At 39.4% G+C, this 19215-nt stretch overlaps 1 protein-coding gene across 1 annotated transcript in view; it reads right to left on the reverse strand.

The window, feature by feature from the left end:
* The window catches only part of RMND5A (required for meiotic nuclear division 5 homolog A), a 67336-nt gene that overhangs the window by 26596 nt on the left and 21525 nt on the right, over window positions 1–19215 (reverse strand). The window contains exons 2-4 of the mRNA XM_007533898.3: window positions 12772–12914; window positions 3472–3606; window positions 701–801 (exon numbers count right to left, since the gene is read on the reverse strand). Coding sequence (XP_007533960.1) covers window positions 701–801; window positions 3472–3606; window positions 12772–12914 — 379 coding nt within the window. The remainder of the gene's footprint in view (window positions 1–700; window positions 802–3471; window positions 3607–12771; window positions 12915–19215) is intronic.

Here is a 19215-nt window from a genome sequence, read left to right on the forward strand (position 1 = left end):
GATTGAATTTAATCTCTCAGCTGTATCATAATCTAAAATTTGCTTTAAAAAAAAGTAAAAAGCTATAAAGTTATCAATACATGAGCACTTGTGTATAAAGTATATTATATGTATCATAGACAATGATAATGCTTTTATTTATTTTTTATTTAATAATAGCAAACAAGACCACAGGATAAGAGAGGTATAATTCCCACCACCGGGGGGGAAATACAGAGGAAGAGAACAGAGAGTCATCTGCAGCACTGCTTCACTGCTCATGAAGTTTCGCCCCTGCAGGTGCGGGTCGTAAGGGTTAAACCCAGGTCCTTGTGCACTGTAAAGTGTACACTCAACTGGGTGTGCCATCACCCGGCCTCCATATGCTATCATAAACACAGCACATCTTAGAAATGCAAATATCAAACTGAGACTGTGTAAACAATGGTATTTCAGTCATAATGCTAATTCTAAATTAATGGTATAGCTTGGTTAGAGGAAAACCTATCCTCTCATTGTGATTCAGACCAATTGAGTGAAATAAGCTCTAATAATTCTCCTATACTGAAAATCCTCACATATTCATATAGCTTAAAGAGTTGTCCTCTGATTTTTCTGAAAGCTACTCCAGACAAGATTCATGTAATTGCTAATGTGTTTCTACTCAAGTTTTCTTACACAGTCCTCTCAAAGTATTCAAAAGAAAATAAACTCAACTCACTCTAGAGCAGGTCTCAGAACTCTGACCTTTAGTGCTTCTAATATTCGATTTAACTCCACAAATGGTTCTTTCTGACTTGGGTCTACAGAAAGACCAGATTCCTACAAAGAAAGAAGAAAGAAAAAAAGAACTTTTGTTAGCAATAATCAGAGTAAAGACATACAGTAAAAGTAAACTTTAACTTATGAAATATGAAGTAAGTCATTAAATATAATTTTATTTTAACATATGTTTCTATAAGGATGGGAGATTTGAGCCCTAGTACCGTGCTTCTCTTTTTTCATTGTAGTAAAGCCCCCCCAAAATGAGCTGATCACATAATCATATGGACTAAGGACCGGATTCTCTTAGAAGTCACACAGCTACAAGCAGTCTAGTTGTCTAAGATCTTCAGGGAACACATACATCTACCATATGTGTTGTAGAAAGGCAATTTCTTTTCTTCCCCCCCCTCCCCAGGGTTATTGCTGGGGCTCGGTGCCTGCACTATGAATCCACTGTTCCTGGAAGCCATTTTTTCCCATTTTGTTGCCCTTGTTGTTATTATTGTTATTTTTGCCATTGATGTTTTTGCTGGATAGGACAGAGAAAAATTGAGAGAGGAGGGAAGACAGAGAGAGGGAGAGAAAGAGAGACACCTGCAGACCTGCTTCATTGCTTATGAAGCAATCCCCCTGCAGGTGGGGAGCCAGGGGCTCAGAACCGGGATCCTTATGCCGGTCCTTGCGCTTTGCGCCACGTGCACTTAACCTGCTGCGCCACCGCCCAACACCCAGAAAGGTAATTTCTACATCTCTGTGAAAGAAATGAACTTCATTTTTGTTTAGGCCACTGGTATTTTGGATCTTTATGTTTTGCAAATAAACTTAGTCCTAAATGATAATAATTTAGTTTAGAAACTTTGCATGAATACATTTGTGAAGCTCTCACAAGATAAGTAAAAGACTTATGTTGTCATTAATCTGAATTGTTTAAAACAGAAAAGGCTTACATTATAATAAGGTTTGACTTACAGTTTGTTTTAAATGATTTAATCCTCAGACCAGAGAGGTAGCTTACTAAGCAAGGCATATATGTATGTGTGGCCTAGATTCAACTATAGGCACCACACAGGAGTACCAAGGGCACCAGAGGAAATCTTAGTACTGTGGTATCTTTGTGTCTCTTTGTCTCTCTCTCTCTCTCAGTGGAGGAAAAAAAAAATAAGTCAGCATGGAAGCAATGAAATTGTGCATGTGAAATGCTTCAGCTCCAAAAAAATTTTTTTTTAATTTAAATTTAAATTTTAACTTAATTCTCGTAATCTTTCATTTTTCTAAAATAAAAATATAACAGCACATGGTGGCTTAAAACTTACTAAGAACCTATATGGTCTTGGAATAATTTGTTTATTTATTTTTTATATGTTAAGGGGGCTGGCTGACAGTGGTGCACCTGGTTGAGTGCACGTTACAATGCACAAGAACCCGGGTCCGAGCTGCCAGTCCCCACCTGCAGGGGGAAAGCTTTGCGAGTGGTGAAGCAGTGTTGCAGGTGTCTCTCTGTCTCTCCTCCTCTCTATCACCCCCTTCCTGCTTGACTTCTGGCTGTCTCTATCCAATAAATAAATAAAGATAATTTTTTAAAAAAGAGTGTATATTAACACCATTCCTACCACCAAAGGTCTGCGTCCCAGCCTCTGCCCCCACAGTGAAGCTGAACATCTACCTGCATCCTCCCCTGAGAGATTTTTACTTGGTACCATACTCCAAACTCAGTCAGATTCTGCTTTGTTTCCCTTCCTGTTCTTCTTTCCCACTCATAAACAGAAATTGAGAAAGAAGAACAGAAAAGGAAATTACTTACTTTTTTATTTGACAGAGGCAGAGAGAAATCAAGAGGGAAGAAAGAGACAGGGAAAGGGAAAGAAAGCCACTTGCAGCACTGTTCCACCACTTGTGAAGCTTTCCCTCTGCAGCTGGGGACTGGGGGCTTGAACAAAGGTCCTTGTGCAAAAGTCCTTGTAACTTGTGTGCTCAACCTGGTGCACCAGCACCTGGCCCCAGGACAATTCCTTATCCACAGAACAGGGGCAATAATTTCTTTCTTCTTTTGACAAGAGTACTGCTCACCTCTAACTATTGGTGGTGTTCTGGACTAAATCTAGGAGCTCTCACATGCAAATCCTCTCTGCTAACCTCTGCACCATCTTCCTAGCCTAGAAACAAGGATTTCTACCCAATGGGATTATAATGAGGAATAACGACAGAATTTGGTATAGGTAAATGTTCAATACACAGCAACTATGACTAGTAGATGTTAAACTGTTCTGAAACGCGCTCATGTCTAATGAGGGGAGGGGGAAATGGTGCGTACTTGAAGTAAATTTTAGCTTGAAATTAATTTGATAGACCAAACTATAATGTGGGCCAGATCAGTACATATATATATATAAATATATACACACATCCCCTTTCTTCTCTGCTATACTAACCCCCCACACACACTTCCTTATGAGAAGAGGTAAAGCAGTATGTATCACTTCTGATCCCTTGGTTGGTAACCTGTGACCAATATTCTGGGGGCTGAATAAGGAAATGATAATGTGAATAGCAAGTTCTGGGACTATGGTTTTTACTTTAAAAAAAAAAAAAAAGAAGGAAGGAAGGAAGGAAGGAAGGAAGGAAGGAAGGAAGGAAGGAAGGAAGGAAGGAACTCGTCTATACCTCACAGAAGACTCCACACTCCGTGGAGTGTTCCACGTTTCATTTCCTGGACGTTGGCACACTTACCTGGCAGAGCTCCTCGGCGACATCCAGCATTCCTTGCCGAAAGAAGTGCTCCACCATCACCTCATTGAGAAGCCGTTGGCTGTCTGCCTGCCAGCAGCCATCTATCCCCACACTACTAATGTCAGAATCAAAATTCTGAAAACAAAAAGAAAACATGAGGTAAGTATAATATAGTGGTTCATATGGTTTTTCACCCAAATGGGCCTTAGTTTCACCAACACATGCCATACAGGTAGCTTTTTTTCATTACTTCCTTCTAAAACTTGTCACACACTGATTATTGCTGGGGACGTGGGGGAGATGAGAGCATAAGGGTAATTTTAGAAGTTGTTTTGGAAAAGTATATAAATTCAGTAATGAATAATGTGAAAACACTGATTTCTAGGTTATTACACAATAGGAATATTTTCAGAGATGTGCGAACAATATCTGGAAAAGCATGCTCAGTGCAGCTTAGTCTAATAGAAAGGGGGGCGGGTAGTGGAGAACCACATGCCCAGCAACACAGATCACCTTAATTCATGACACAGGTAAGCAACTGGGGAGCAAGAATGCCAGATGGTTTAGAGAGCAGGCTCCAGGATCAACCTACCTGGGTTTGTATGCTGGATTTACCTCCCAGTAGTTGTGTGAACTACCATGATTGGACCAGATTACTCAGGCCTTCGAGCCTTAATTACCCTAGTTTAAGTGGAGGAAATGACAGTACCTTCCTATCAAGGGCTACATTTCATCTCTCAAAATTCTGTGTTTAAGTCCTAACTCCCAGTGCCTCTATGGTTATTAGGGTAGGTCCTAATCCAATAGGACCTCATTGGGAAGAGGAAACTAGAACACCGGTACAAAAGGAAGATAATGTGTTATGCACTAAATGACAGTTTCCCTGGTCAACACCCCAAACTCTTACACTCAAGTCCAAACTTCATATATCTGTGAGAAAGTGGTAATGGTTAGAAGAGGGCACACGGCTGGGCTCTAACCCAACAGGGCTGGTAATGTTGTAGGAAAAAGGAGAAAGGTCGATTCTTTCCATATGTGATGATACAGAGGAGTGAGCCCTCTGGGGTGGGGGAGATAGCTTAATTATTATGCAGAGATTTTCATGCCTGAGGCTCCAAAATCCCAGGTTCAATCCCCTACACCACCATAAACCAGTTAAGCAATGCTCTGGTTAAAAAAAAAGATAAGGGGGGGGGGGGGTCGGGCAGAAGCGCAGCAAATTAAGCACATGTGGCACAAAGCACAGGGACCAGTGTAAGGATCCTAGTTCGAGCCCCGACTCCCCACATGCAGGAGAGTTGTTTCACAGGTAGTGAAGCAGGTCTGCAGGTGTCTAGCTTTCTCTCTCCCTCTGTCTTCCCCATCTCGTTCCATTTCTCTTTGTCCTATCCAACAATGACAATAGTAACTACAACAATAAAATAACAAGGGCAACAAAAGGAAATAAATAAATAAATAAACATATATATATATATATATATATATATAGTCAGTCATATTTAGCCTGGAAAAGAGCTTAGCAGCCAGCAAAGAAATAGATAAGTAAATTTTTTCCCATATATTGTTGTCTATTAACACTAAAATTAAGGCTAGAAATAATATCTGATTGAGGCAGCATATATGGTTTGCAAGTTTGAAGCACTGGGTCCAATCAATCCCCAACACCCAAAGACCAGAGTAACTCTGACCTCTCTTTCTGTAGCTCATAAACTACTGGGATATTGGGAAAGTCATGACATATTTATTTTTCTGATTTTCTCTGCAAAAATGTGTCATAACTTTCCCGATAATCCAGTAACCTTTTTTTTAAAAAAAAACATAATAAACAGCAATGAGAAACTTTCACTTCATATATATATATTTATATATATAAATTATAGTAAGAGGCTAAGGAAATTAACAGTGTCAGAACTCCTTTTGTTATAATTGCAGGTTCTGACTGTTGCATCAGAGTTAGGATCGGTTCCAGCTCTGTTGCTAGGTGACCAAATTCATGTGCATGGCTGCCCAGGAAATCAGCAGCACTGTAAACCAGCCAAGAAGTGGCTAATGAAAAGAACAATCTATTATTAGCACTTCTGCTTTACTACATTTTTTTTCCTATTTTTGTATTTTTAGAGAACGGCTTGAGAAGATATTCTTCACTGTGAAGGTGAGATTCAAACAAAAATCATAAGCAAGAAAAACAGTACATATTCTGGAGAAGACACGGCTTGGAGAGGAAAACTCAGAATAACCTATCATATGCCATCTCATGTATTTTTGCTGTCATTTATATTTTTGATAAATTAAAAGGCTTGTAATTCTGGAAGGTGAGGAAATAACTAATAATCAGACATTATTATGAAATTACAAACTCTAAAAAGGCCACCCTATTTTTCCCAATCCTATCATAAACATGCTTACAAACTGATGATACCTTAATGATACCACTGATGATACCAGTGTTCACTATCCAAGCACATCCATTTTTAAAATGCATTTTACAAAATTATTAATTATAGACTGGATAGTGATCAAACTCAGTTTTCTCCAATTTCTTACTTGCCAATTCTTTAAAGTCATCATCTACTTTTAAAGACAAATAGCATATGAGCCTAGTGATATGCTACTGTAATGCCAATTAGGAATTAACTTCCTTTCGAAGTCAGTTAGTTTGGCTTAACAGTGAGAGGCATAAAGCAAAAGATCTGGATTCTGGTTTCACTCTGGGAAAAGGGATCTTCAAATGTAACCTACAAAATATTAATACCTAAAAGTCTTTTTTTTTAAAAATATATATATATCCATATCAGTCTAACCAAAAAAAAAAAAAAGAATTTTTTAAAAAAAGGAAATTTAATGATCAAACATACATGCAAATCTCAGAGGTGATGACAGGTAAATGCTAAGTACTATTTCATCTTGTCAACTACAGATAATTTCAATTTACACTATCAAATTACTGACTGCAAGGTAGGTGAGAACTAAGGAAACAGGAACATGTTATACATGTCTGGTTGGACTACAAACTGGTATAATAAGCCTTTAGGGAAAAAAAAATTAACAAGGCTAGTAAAGTTGACGATAATGTACAAATCCTAGAATGAAATAATTCATATTTAGGAATATCCCATAAAATAGTGACTGCTTTGCAACTGACAAAATAAATTTAATAGTATCCTAATCAGCATTTATATATGCACTTTTTAGATATTTCATAGTCTTCACTACATGCTATTTATACTTCTACTTTGGTTTTCATAGTTAAAAGTAGGCTGTGCAGATCATGGAAGAAGGAAAAGAAAGTCACACTGGTAAGTTCTTTTTTTTATTCCCTTTTGTTGCCCTTATTGTTTTATTGTTATAGTTATTATTGTTATTGCTGTTGTCATTGTTGGATAGGACAAAGAGAAATGGACAGAGAGGGGGAGAGAAAGATAGACACCTACAGAACTGGTTCATTGCCTGTGAAGTGACTCCCCTGAATGTGGGGAGCCGGGGGCTCGAACCAGGATCCTTATGCCAGTCCTCGCGCTTTGCGCCACGTGCGCTTAACCAGCTGTGCTACTGCCCGACTCTCATAAATTTTTTATAAACAAAAGAGAACAGCATGACATGCATGCTCAGTGGCAAGTTAGTATGCTGGGCTTGTAAGATCTTTAACACACTGCACTGTTTACATGTGGATCTCTATTCCTATCCTTCACGATTATTTTATACTACTCTACTATGGTCAATCAGCTTTCATTGCTTCTCTTCCATAGCAAACTACAGAAATCTCAGTGACTATTCTCCTAAAGATGGTAGATAATTCTTACCATTTTACTTGCAAAAAAGAAAATTCCTATATACAGTGGATGCCTTGAGGAACTAGAGATTAATGACTTAAGAGTTCCATCTTAGAAAAATTCCTCAAAATTCTTAAAGTCTGGGTTTTTACCTCAGGTAAAATTTTAGTTTTCACTTCATGTGGGAAAAATAATCCCTACCATACAAAGTACTGATAAAAACTATATTAACATAAGTGACAACATCTGTGAGGACCTCTCATAGTAAGCTTTCAGCACACAATAGCCGGATTTGAAAGTCAAGTCTTGCCGCCAAATCTCAATTCTACATTTAAAAGAATCATTAAGGAAAAAAAAAAAAAACATGAAAACAAAAGATAAACAGGGGCACTAACACAAAAATCAAGTTAACAAATTAAATCAATAGAATACAATTACAGCTGAATTGGCTGATCCACTTAAGTATTTGGCCCTTATCCCCTTTCTTCTTTTCACTTAATTTACCTTTTTTTTTTTTTTTTTTTTTTTTACTATTGCCACCACAGTTATCACTGGGGCTTGCTGCAGGCATTTTTTCCCTTTTTTTTTTTAAAGATATTTTTTTTCTACTTTATTTGATAAGACAGAGATAAATGGGGGTAGGGGGAGAGATACAGAGGGAGACCTGCAGACCTGCTTCACCAATTATGAAGCACTCTCCCTGTAGGTGAGGAGCAAGAGCTCAAACCTGGGTTCTTCTGCATAGTACTGTGTGCATTAGCTAGGTGCGCCACCACCCGGCCCCCCAGACCTTTTCTCCTTTCAAGCCAACCTAACCTAAAGGTTATTAGACCAAGGAAGCTACAGCGCCATCAAGAAAGTCATGATGTATTTTTCTATGAAAAAATGTGCCATGACATTTCCAACAACCCAGTATTTCATCTTTTAGTTATAAGCCAAAGTCTGCACCACCTCTAGGTCCAAGGTGATTCTGTGATCCTGCAATCTAAGGCCTGATTGCAAAAGCCCAGGCTCTCCTCTGTAGACTGGACTATAAGTCAACACATAACAATCATTAGCAAGTAAACGGTATCATTCTGCTCACAGCATGTAAGTACAAGGAAAATGAAGGTCCACAGCTTAGAGCTAATGACAAAATGTGACAAATGTTAGAGAAAGCAGAACTCATCTTCTCTCTTGAGAATGATCTTCAGGTTATAAGGGCAATACCAGGACGATTTCACAGTAAAGCCAAATGCAACTGAAGAGACCCAAAGAACATCTAACATACACAGACGGGTCGGTACCCTTGGTTCCTAAAGAAATCTCTTGCTCAAACAAGCTGGACTTAAAGGGTTTGGGTAGGAGCTGGAGAAATGGTTCAACTGTATGACAGTGGGCTTGTATGCTTCAGGCTCCACAGAGAGGAAACGTGTCCATAATGTGGCGCTTAGTGGCTGCTGAAGAGCATTCCAGTCCATTACTCAGGTCTGTTTATTGTGGTAGTTAGAGGCTTGTGTCACAAGAGTTTCAGCTTCATCCTGTTTGTTCACCATCAGTCCATGAGTCTGCCTAGTTTTTACAACTGGCTACCCAGAAACTTGTACAATTTTTCCAGGTCCAAACTAAATTGAGGGGGAAGACTTTACTAGTCAAAGGAGTTTTGTGGTAAACAGCCTACACTGACATCAACACGACAGGCTATCTGGAAACCTATACATATTTTCCAGGTCCAAACTAAATGAGAGGAAAGACTTTACATGACAACAGCTTACACTGAGTTCTCACGTATAACTAGCTCATCCATGATGTCTAGGTATTCTGTATGGTAACAGCTTTCACTACAGTTGAGATCAAAAAGATGCCAAACTAAATTTGCTCAGTGCCAGCAGTATGGATCCACTACTCATGGTGGCCATTTTTTCCATTTTATTGGAGAGGTCAGAGATAAGTTGAGAGAGGAGAGGTAAAAGACACCTGCAGACCTGCTTCACCGCTTGTGAAATGTGCCCTCTGCAGGTGGGGAGCTGGGGACTCAAACCTGGATCCTTGCATGGGTCCTAGTGCTTAGTGAACTATGTGCGCTTAACTGAGTGGCCACCACCTGACCCCTGAAGATGACAAAATAACTAGAAGAGAATACACTGAAAGATGTTACAGAACTAAGCTAAAAAAAAAAAAAAAGTTTTGTTCTGTGGCACAAGACTATAATTTAATGAACATTTATCAGTATCAATTGAATAATATAATTTCATATGATAGGTCAAGACTATTAATACAAGTCACCTAGAACTTCGTCTACTTTCACAGGCATATAAAGCTTCAAAAAAAAATTTTTAATATTTTTATTCCCTTTCGTCACCCTTGTTTTATTGTTGTAGTTATTACTGTTGTTACTGATGTCGTTATTACTGGATATGACAGAGAAATGGAAAGAGGAAAGGAAGACAGAGGGGGAGAGAAAGACATCTGCAGACCTGCTTCACCGCCTGTGAAGTGACTCCCCTGCAGGTGGGGAGCCAGGGGCTCAAACTGAGATCCTTATGCCGACAGTCCTTGCACTTTGCGCCACATGCACTTACCCTGCTGCACTACCCCCCAACTCCCCCCAAAATTTTTTTTTAATTTTCAATTTTAAAATTTGAAAAACTTTCAAATATATGGGGGAAAAAAATCCCCAAAGTAATACTAAAAAAATTTAAAGATATAACTCAAAAGTCACCTCAAACAGAGACACCAAAAAAGCTGTTAATCATCTGAATGTGTCCTCCTGGTATCTCTTCTCAAAATAATTATTTCCATTTCTGGCACTAAATATATGCAAATGCTTTGTCTCAAAGATTAGTCAAAATACCTGATAATCTTTATGAATATCTGTAAGGTCTTGATACTGGGTTGTTAAGAGTCATGACATATTTTCTATGCAAAAAAAAAAAATGTCATGACTTTTCCGTCAACCCAGTAAATTGGAAGAAAGATAAACTTAAAAAAATCACAAGTATCTAAGGAGGTAAGAGTCAAGGAAGGTTCTGTCGATAATTCTGACAAAACAGACATAAACTAGGAGACAGAGACACAAGTTCATCCTGCTGAGTGGTATAATGCAAAGCTGATAATATGTTCTCGATCCTGGTGACCAGTAATTCATAAGAGGTACAGCTGCTGAGGCCATCACGTCCATTCCTAGAACCTGGGATCTTTTTTCAGATACTTTCTCTGATTAGTTGCTTTAGAAGTTTCTGCTTTTCTCACTGCTGGGGCAATTTGTGTCATGTCATACCTTCTGGTCAAGCAGATGCCTCCAGGAGCCTCCTATAGTCTGAACCATAGGGATCACTAGAACATCTGAGTTTTACCCTAGAGAACATGAGGATTCAGGTAAAACTGCCACTTTACCCTAGAGAACATGAGGATTCCTCACCCACAGTGATTTAAGACCATCTCTAAAGTACCACAGTAGCCCTTAAACTAGAACACACTAACAACCCCTGCAAATGCCAACAGATGATATAAAATGCTATAAAAATATCTGACACCCTTTTGGCTTTCAACTCAGAGGAAGCAAGGCTGCAACTTTATCCTGTGGTCCCAAATTGAGGTTCAACTGACACCAGCCACTTCTACCATACTGCCAAAGTTCAACCCCAAGGAGATGACATATACGGTGAAGTGCACTGATGGGAAAGTCAGCACCACATCTGTCCTGTCCCTCAAGAATGGCTCACTCAGTCAGTCTCCCAAAAAAGTTGGTGATGACACTGCTAAGGTAACTTGGTGACTGGAAGTTTGTGGATTACAGTGAAACTGACTAGGCCAGACAGAGATGGTGCCTCTGATCATTCTAGTTCTCAAGGAGCCACCAAGACACAGAAAGAAGCAGAAAAACATTAAGCACAGTGGAAGCACTATTTTTGGTGAAACCGCTAACACTGGCAAACAAACAAGGCACCTTTAGCTAGAGAACTCTCTGAAACCACCAAAGAGAACCTGGGACTGCTCAGTGTGTGGGTTGGATGTTGACACTACATTCATGATATCATAGATGTTACAAACAGTGGTGCTGTGGAATGCCCTGCTAGTTAAGAATTACAAAAGAAGTTGTTTCATTAAAGGGTTATTTGACAATGTAAAAAAAAAAAAAGAAGAAGAAGAAGAAGAAAGAAAAGAAAAGAAGAGAAGAGAAAAAAGGAAAGAAAAGAAAAAACTTGACACCAAAGTGACTTCCACAATTATGTTGACATTCTCAAACAGGCAGCACAACCTCTAAGCTATTTCAGAAAATACTGATTTTCTGGTTGTCATTCATCACCAATCCAATAATGAGGCCACATAGATGGGGAGGTAGCACAATGGATAAAGCACTGGACTCGCAAACTCACACACAATGCAACAGTGGAGAAAAACACCTAGAATGTCCACAAAACAGGTGATACAGGAGATGGATGGGTATTATCCTCATATCTCGTAAGAAAGAGTCGCAAACCTGGAAGCAACCCAGGTGTCCAACAACAAATGAGTGGCTGAGCAAGTTGTGGTGTATATATATGGATACTACTCAGCTATAAAAAATGGTGACTTCACTGTTTTCAGCCAATCTTAGATGGACCTTGAAAAATTCGTGTTAAGTGAAATAAGTCAGAAACAGAAGGATGAATATGGGATGATCACACTCTCAGGCAGAGGTTGAAAAACAAGATCAGAAAAGAAAACACAAGTAGAACCTGAACTGGAATTGGCGTATTGCACCAAAGTAAAAGACTCTGGGGTGGGTGGATGGGTAGAATACAGATCCAAGAAGGATGGCAGAGGACCTAGTGGGAGTTGTATTGTTATATGGAAAATTGAGAAATGTTATGCATGTACAAACTATTGTATTTAAATGTAAAATGTCAAATGTAAAACATTAATTCCCCAATAAAGAAATTTTAAAAAAAAGTCACAAACAGGACTACTAAAGGAGTAGGAAAAGTTACTTCTATAAACAAACTCTCATAATGAAATTCATTCATTATGACTCTAGGAGCTCCCCTACCTGTAGGGGAGTCACTTCACAGGCAGTGAAGCAGGTCTGCAGGTGTCTTTCTCTCCCTCTCTCTATCTTCCCCTCCTCTCTCCATTTCTCTCTGTCCTATCCAACAATGACAGCAATAATAACTACAACAATAAAACAACAAAGGCAACGAAAGAGAATAAGTAAAAAATAAATTCATTAATTAAAAGAATAGGAAAGCTATCAGGGGAGGTGAATGTGATACGGAGTTCTGGTGGTGGGAATTGTGTGGAGTTATACCCCTTTTATCCTATGGTCTTGTCAGTGTTTCCATTTTATAAATAAAAACTTTTTTTTTAAAGTATCAGACATATAGAAAAAATAGCAAAGAACTTTAAGAATGGCATAGTAAAACCAGTTGTGCAAACATTATCAAAAGCAAAAACAAAAAATAATAGCATAATTTGAGAATGCTGCTTATTGCTATCAAAGTAGGACATAAGATCAATGATGCCAAAAAAAAAAAAAAAGGCCCCTCAAATGCTTCTTGCAACACCATACCTTATCAATGGCTTTTCCAACCCGAGAAACACTGCTATGGATGTCTTTGTGGTCTGAGGCCAATTTCTGAACAGTATCCTTTATTCTTTTACAGCACTGTGTCAAAACAAGTGAAAGAGTCCCTGATAATTCAGCATCTTGGCCTATAGAAAAAGAAAAAAAAAGTGAAATAGTAGTTATACATAAAAGCAAACCCCAAAAATAGCAAATTTGAAGTAGATCTTCTAGAACAGAGAGATAAACTGATGTCTGTTCCAAAACAGATGGTTATGTTCATAGATAATATTTTTCAAGTGAAAACTATTTTTTATTTTTGGAAATAAGGAAACTTTACTATGAAGTAAACTACTTTTGTAAATACTAAGATTATAACGGTTAAAATGAACACTAGCAAGGTATACATTAGAAAATATGTCCGGGGAGTCAAGCAGTGGGTTAAGCGCACGTAGCACGAAGCACAAGGACTGGGTGTAAGGATGCGGGTTCGAGCCCGTGGCTCCCCACCTGCAGAGGAGTCACTTCACAGGCAGGTCTGTAGGTGTCTATCTTTCTCTCTGAACCTCTCTTTGTCTTCCCCTCCTCTCTCCATTTTTCTCTGTTCTATCCAACAATGATGACATCAATAACAACAACAATAATAAAAAACAAGGGCAACAAAAGGAAAAATAAATATAAAAAAATTTTAATGCCCAAATGAATAAATTCACTTATTAAATCTGCTTAAATTGCTCAAGTCATTCTCAAAACATGATGATTTTACCAGATATTCACGAAAGAATTTTTACTGATTTACATTTCATATAAAGTAGTATTAGGGAAAAAATTAACGGGTTCTTCGGATAGCATGATGTTCCGCAGATTTCAAGGCTGCTATTCTTTTTTCTATATTTTCTCTTTTGTTGCTCTTGTTTTTCATTGTTGTTGTAGTGATTATTGTTGTTACTGATGTGGCCATTGTTAGATAGGACAGAGAGAAATGGAGAGAGAAGGGGAAGACAGAGAGGGGAGAGAAAGATAGACACCTAACTGACCTGCTTCACCGCCTATGAACCGACTGCCCTGTAGGTGGGGAGTCAGGGGCTCAAACCGGGATTCTTACACTGGTCCTTGTGCTTTGCTTGGCCAAGTGCGCTACTGCCCAACTCCCCAAGGCTACTATTCTTACAAGGCCTGCTTGCAGGTGTGAGGCACAGCTATGGTATTCAGAGCTCTGAATTTGGGATTTTCACACGAATGGACCTGTTCCCACCCACCCCCACCAGTCTCCCCATGAAGGAAGACAGGATCATAAAGAGATGGCTCTAAAGACAAGGAAAAAAGAAAAAAACATTAATTCTGGAGGGCCCTGCTGGGAGAGGATTCTTGGAAGCTTTCCCCTAATTTCCTCTGAATGTTGCCCTATGTATCTCTTCTCTTGGTTTTTTTCCTATATGCCTTTTGTGTAATAAATCTAGTCATGAGTGTGACTGACTATACACTGCGTTCTGAATTCTGTGTATCTTCCCAGTGATCACTGAAATAAAAAAAGCTGGACCTGTGACAAGGGATAAACCAACTCAAAGCTATTACAGCTTGTATCCTTTTTTTAATACTTTATTTTAATGAAAGATATGGAAACAGATATGAGATACATAGATAGAAATACACACCAGAGCACCATTCAGCTCTGACTTACAGTGGTGCGAAGGACTGAATTTGGGGCCTCAGAGTATCAGGCATCAAAGTCTTACATAACCATTATGCTATCTCCCCTGATCTGTATCCTTTTGTTATTTTTCTAAATGATTTTTTTTTTTTTTTTTGGTAACCAGAGCACTGCTCAGCTCTGGCTTATGGGTGATACAGGGGGTTGAACCTGGGATTTTGGAGCCTCAGGCATGAAAGTCTCTTTGCATAATTATTATGCTATCTACCCCTGCCCTATCCTTTTTTCTTATGTTACTGCCTCAGGGAAAAGGGAGGAGAAATGAAAGAGGAAGAGAGAGAAAAATTAAGTTATATTTGTCAATTAGGTCATATCTGTACATTCCCAGTTGTAATCATAGACCAATTCCTGAAATTCTACTCATTATTACATAGCAGTGGTTCTTAATTTTTAAACTACAACTGAATCGTTTAAAACCTAGTTGAAACAAAGCAGCTGATCCCCATCACCACAGCTTTTAATTCAAGGGGTCTGGAATAATGTTCAAGACTTGAATAAACAGCCAAGGGCATTGCACAGAAGACAGAGCACTGAACTTGCAAGTACTAATCCAGAGACTTGCAAGTACTGATCCAGAGTTCCATCTCCTCCCCCTCCCCCCAAAAAAGGTTTTTTTTTTAAAGGAAAGTTGGGATCCAGGTGATGGCATACTCAGTTAAGCACACACATTACTATACACAAGGACCAGGGTTCAAGCCTCTGATTCCCACCTGCAGGGGGAAAATTTCACAAGCTGTGCAGTAGGCTGCAGGTATTTCTCCTCTTTCCCTCCCCTCCCCTCCCCCAACTCCTCTCTGTTCTATCAAAAGAAAAGAAAAAAGAAAAGTGGGGGAAGACTGCTGGAAGTGGTGGATTTGTCATGCACCTCCCCACCCCCAGCCCTAGCTATAGCCCTGGTAGCAACAAAAAATAAAAAGAAAGAAATATGAGTAAGAACAAGTTCAAAAATATAGTAGCCCTTGCCTTGGTCAGGGAGGTGGTGCAGCGATAAAGCTTTGGACTCTCAAGCAGGAAGTCCTGAGTTCAATCCCTGACAGCACATGTGCCAGAGTGATGTCTGGTTTTTTTCTCTCTCCTCCAAATTCCTCATTAATAAATAAATAAAATCTTTAAAAATAATATATATATATATATATATAGTAGTCCTAGGATATTTATTCATTAAACAAGTATTTATTGAGCACTCATTATGTGGAAGGAATGACAGAGACAGAAAACCACCAAAAACTACTTGGTGAATAAGATAAACCATGAAGTAAGTCAATGACAAAACATGACAGAAGATGACTGATATATGCGACTGCATTCAGGTAGTGGTGATGAAGCAGAGTAAAAGAGAAGGGGAGATATGTATGCTAAGCAACTGCAACATTTAAAGCAGAGTTTAGGTGGAAAGTCTCACTGAGAAAACAGCACTCCAGGTAAGAAGTCAGGGATTAGCCACATGTCTACCTCAGGAGTGAAGGGTACCAGAATATGGCATTCTAGGAGGTGTTTTTTGTTGGCTTTGTTTTGTTTTTGGCAACCAGGTTATTTTGAGTTGATTGATTTGAGAAATAGCAGCCACAAGAAAACTCTAAATCAAAGCTGAAGTTACTCTCTCTTATAGAGGAAATTTACAAAGAGTATGTCTACCTCTCTACCGGGAAGGGAAGTATGACTTTAAATCACAGGAAGTCTATCAATGGAGAGACTAAGGTAACAAACCTTACTTTTGTTCACTAAGCTTTTCCTGGTAACCTCCCCACACCTTCCTTTCTTATCAAAGATGGTATTTAAGCTTTATTTGCAAGTCACCTCTCTGAGTTACTCCCTGTCCCCTGGCAACCCCCTACATATACAGGAGGTATGCATAATCTTTTTGTTGTTAGCCTGTTTTTTATTATAAAGGGCCTCAGCCAAGAACTGACAGGGATAAAGGAAATAATATTTTCCCTCCCCAACATGGCAAAGTATTGTAGGCAGAGGGGACAAAAAACTACACTGCGAAAATAAACCTTTAGTATACAAAGAGGCCAGAGCAGCTAAAGTAGGTGTCTAGTAAAGAAAATCAGAAGGAAAGGATAGGAGTCCTGATCGTCTAGGGGGGGCTGACATCACGAAAACTTTAGCATTTTCACTCTGGAAGAGACATCCACTGTATGGTTTTGAGTAAGGTCTATACATAAACTGGTACAATTTTTTTTTTTTTTTTTGGGGGGTAGAGACAGACAAACATTGAGAGTAAAGGGGGATATAGAGAAGACAGTGGGGGTGGGAGGACAGAGACACCTATAACACTGCCTTACCACTTGTGAAGCTTCCCCCTTGCCAGTGGGGACCAGAGGCTTGAACCCAGAACCTTGCATACTGTCATGTGTCGCTCTACTAGGTCCACCACAGCCTGCTGCCCCCTGATGAAACTTTTCAGTAAGGTCACTAGCTGATGATAGGGGCAGAGGCACAGAAACAGCGAGATAAGGCAGAAAGTCATGGCAGCAATCCAGATGAGATGAGAATGATGAAGTTAGTGTCATATGTGGAACTGATAAAAGACTCTGGATACAGTCTAAAGATAAAGCAAATAAAATTTCCTGGCTGAAAATAAATGTGAAAAAAGGGGGAGTGCTCACTGATGACAATAAGTTCTGACCCAAGTGAACTAGAGTTTTCTTGGGGCCGGATGTTGGCACACCTGGTTGAGCACACATTAACAATGTGCAAGGGCCCAGGTTCAAGCCCCCAGTCCCCACCTGCAGGGGGAAAATTTTGAGAGTGGTGAAGTAGGGCTGCAGGTATCTATCTCTCTCCCTCTCAATTTGTGCCTGTCTCTAACTAATAAAGATAATTAAAAAAAAATAAAAAGTAGTAATTTTTTTTAAAAAGAATTTTCTTCAATTAAAGTAAAAAGAACTGGGAGCTAGGTCATGGTTCTCCTGGTTGAGCACATGTTACAATGCACAAGGACCATGGTTCAATCCCCCAGTCACCACCTGCAGAAGGGAAAGCTTCACAAGTGGTGAAGCAGGGCTGCAGGTGTCTCTCTCTGTTTGTCTCCCTCTCTATCTCCCCCTTCCTCTCTATTTCTGGCTTGTCTCTATCTGATAAATAAATACAGATAATAAAAGTATAAAAAGAATAGATTCCAGGCAAGTAGATTTAAAAAATATAAAGAATGATGAGAAAAGCTGGCCTCAGAGCTATGAAATTGTGCATGTCATGAGCCCCCCCCCCCCCAGTGCTGCAGGCAGGCAGAAGGACAGGAAAGGGCTAGGGGTTGTGTTGATATGAGAGGCAGAGAAAGAAATAAAATTCGGGTTTTCTTGTTTAAGTTGAGTACCTATGTAGAGGAGTCAGATAAACATACTAATCTGCAGCTCAAAAGCAGTATCAATGCTGAAGATAAAAATCTGAGAGTCACTAGCAAAGAGATGATACCTCAAGTCATGAAACTAAATGAGATCACCAAAAAAGGCGTGCAGACACAAAAATGTAGTAAAAGTAGAGTCCTGAGCATTCCAAATTTAGGAGACTAAGATGAAGTGGAACTTGAAAACGAGACTATGAGGACTGCTGAAGTACTAACCGTGACAAAGGGAGAGTAGCAACAAGGTCTGGTGGAGGGACACAAAGAAAATGTATCAAGGCAGAATAACTACCATGCTACACACACTAGTAAGTCCAGTAAGATGCGGACAGAGAAGCCACCACTGACATAACAATACGAAAATTATCAATGAGCCTAGCAAGAACAGTTCCCCTTAAATTTTGAGAAGAGAAATCCTACTAAGTTGCAGAGGACTATTAAGAAGGACTGTAGTAATACTAGTTCAGTGATAATCACTTAAGTGCCCACCCAATATGGACCTAAAACAAAAGATGTAACGTCAAATTAATAAACAGAAACAGGTTTATTTTTGTCCTTATATTGGGCAACGGTTTCTTGGATATGATGTCCAAAGCACAAGCAACCAAAGAAAAAAATAATTACCGGGGCTAGGTGGCGGAGCACTTGGTTAAGCGCACACCTTATAGTGAGCAAGGATCCAGGTTCAAAGCCCCTGGTCACTACTTGCAGGGGGAAAGCTTTGCAAGTGATGAAGCAGGGCTGCAGGTGTCTCTCTAGCTTTTTGTTTTCCCGCTTCCCTCTCAATTTCTCTCTGTCTCTATCCAATAATAATAAAGAAAGAACTAAAAAAAATCAGATTTATCAAAACTAAAAGCTTCGTTGCAAATGCAACCAAGAAAGTGTAACAACAGTAATAAGACAACCCAATTTTAAAGTGGGCAAAGAATTTAAATAGGGAGTCAGGCGGTAGCGCAGCGGGTTAAGCACACGTGGTGCAAAGCACAAGGGCCTGCATAAAGATCCCAGTTTGAGCCCCTGTCTCCCCACCTGCGGGGGGGGGGGGTCGCTTCACAGGCGGTGAAGCAGGTCTGCAGGTGTCTATCTTTCTTTCCCCCTCTCTGTCTTCCCCTCCTCTCTCCATTTCTCTCTGTCCTATCCAACAATGACGACATCAATAACAACAATAATAACTATAACAATAAAACAAGAAGGGCAGCAAACAGGGAAAATGAATAAATAAATATTTTTTAAAAGGAATTAAAAAGAAAAGAATTTAAATAAAGGGGACTGGAGAGTGGCACACCCGATTAAGTGTACATATTATGCTCAAGGACCTGGAGTTGAGACCCCACTCCCCACCTGCAAGGAAGATGCTTCACCATGAAGCAAGTCTGCAGGTGTCTTATCTTTT

The sequence above is a fragment of the Erinaceus europaeus genome, chromosome 3 (genome assembly GCF_950295315.1).
Source record: "Erinaceus europaeus chromosome 3, mEriEur2.1, whole genome shotgun sequence".
Lineage (NCBI taxonomy): Eukaryota > Metazoa > Chordata > Mammalia > Eulipotyphla > Erinaceidae > Erinaceus > Erinaceus europaeus.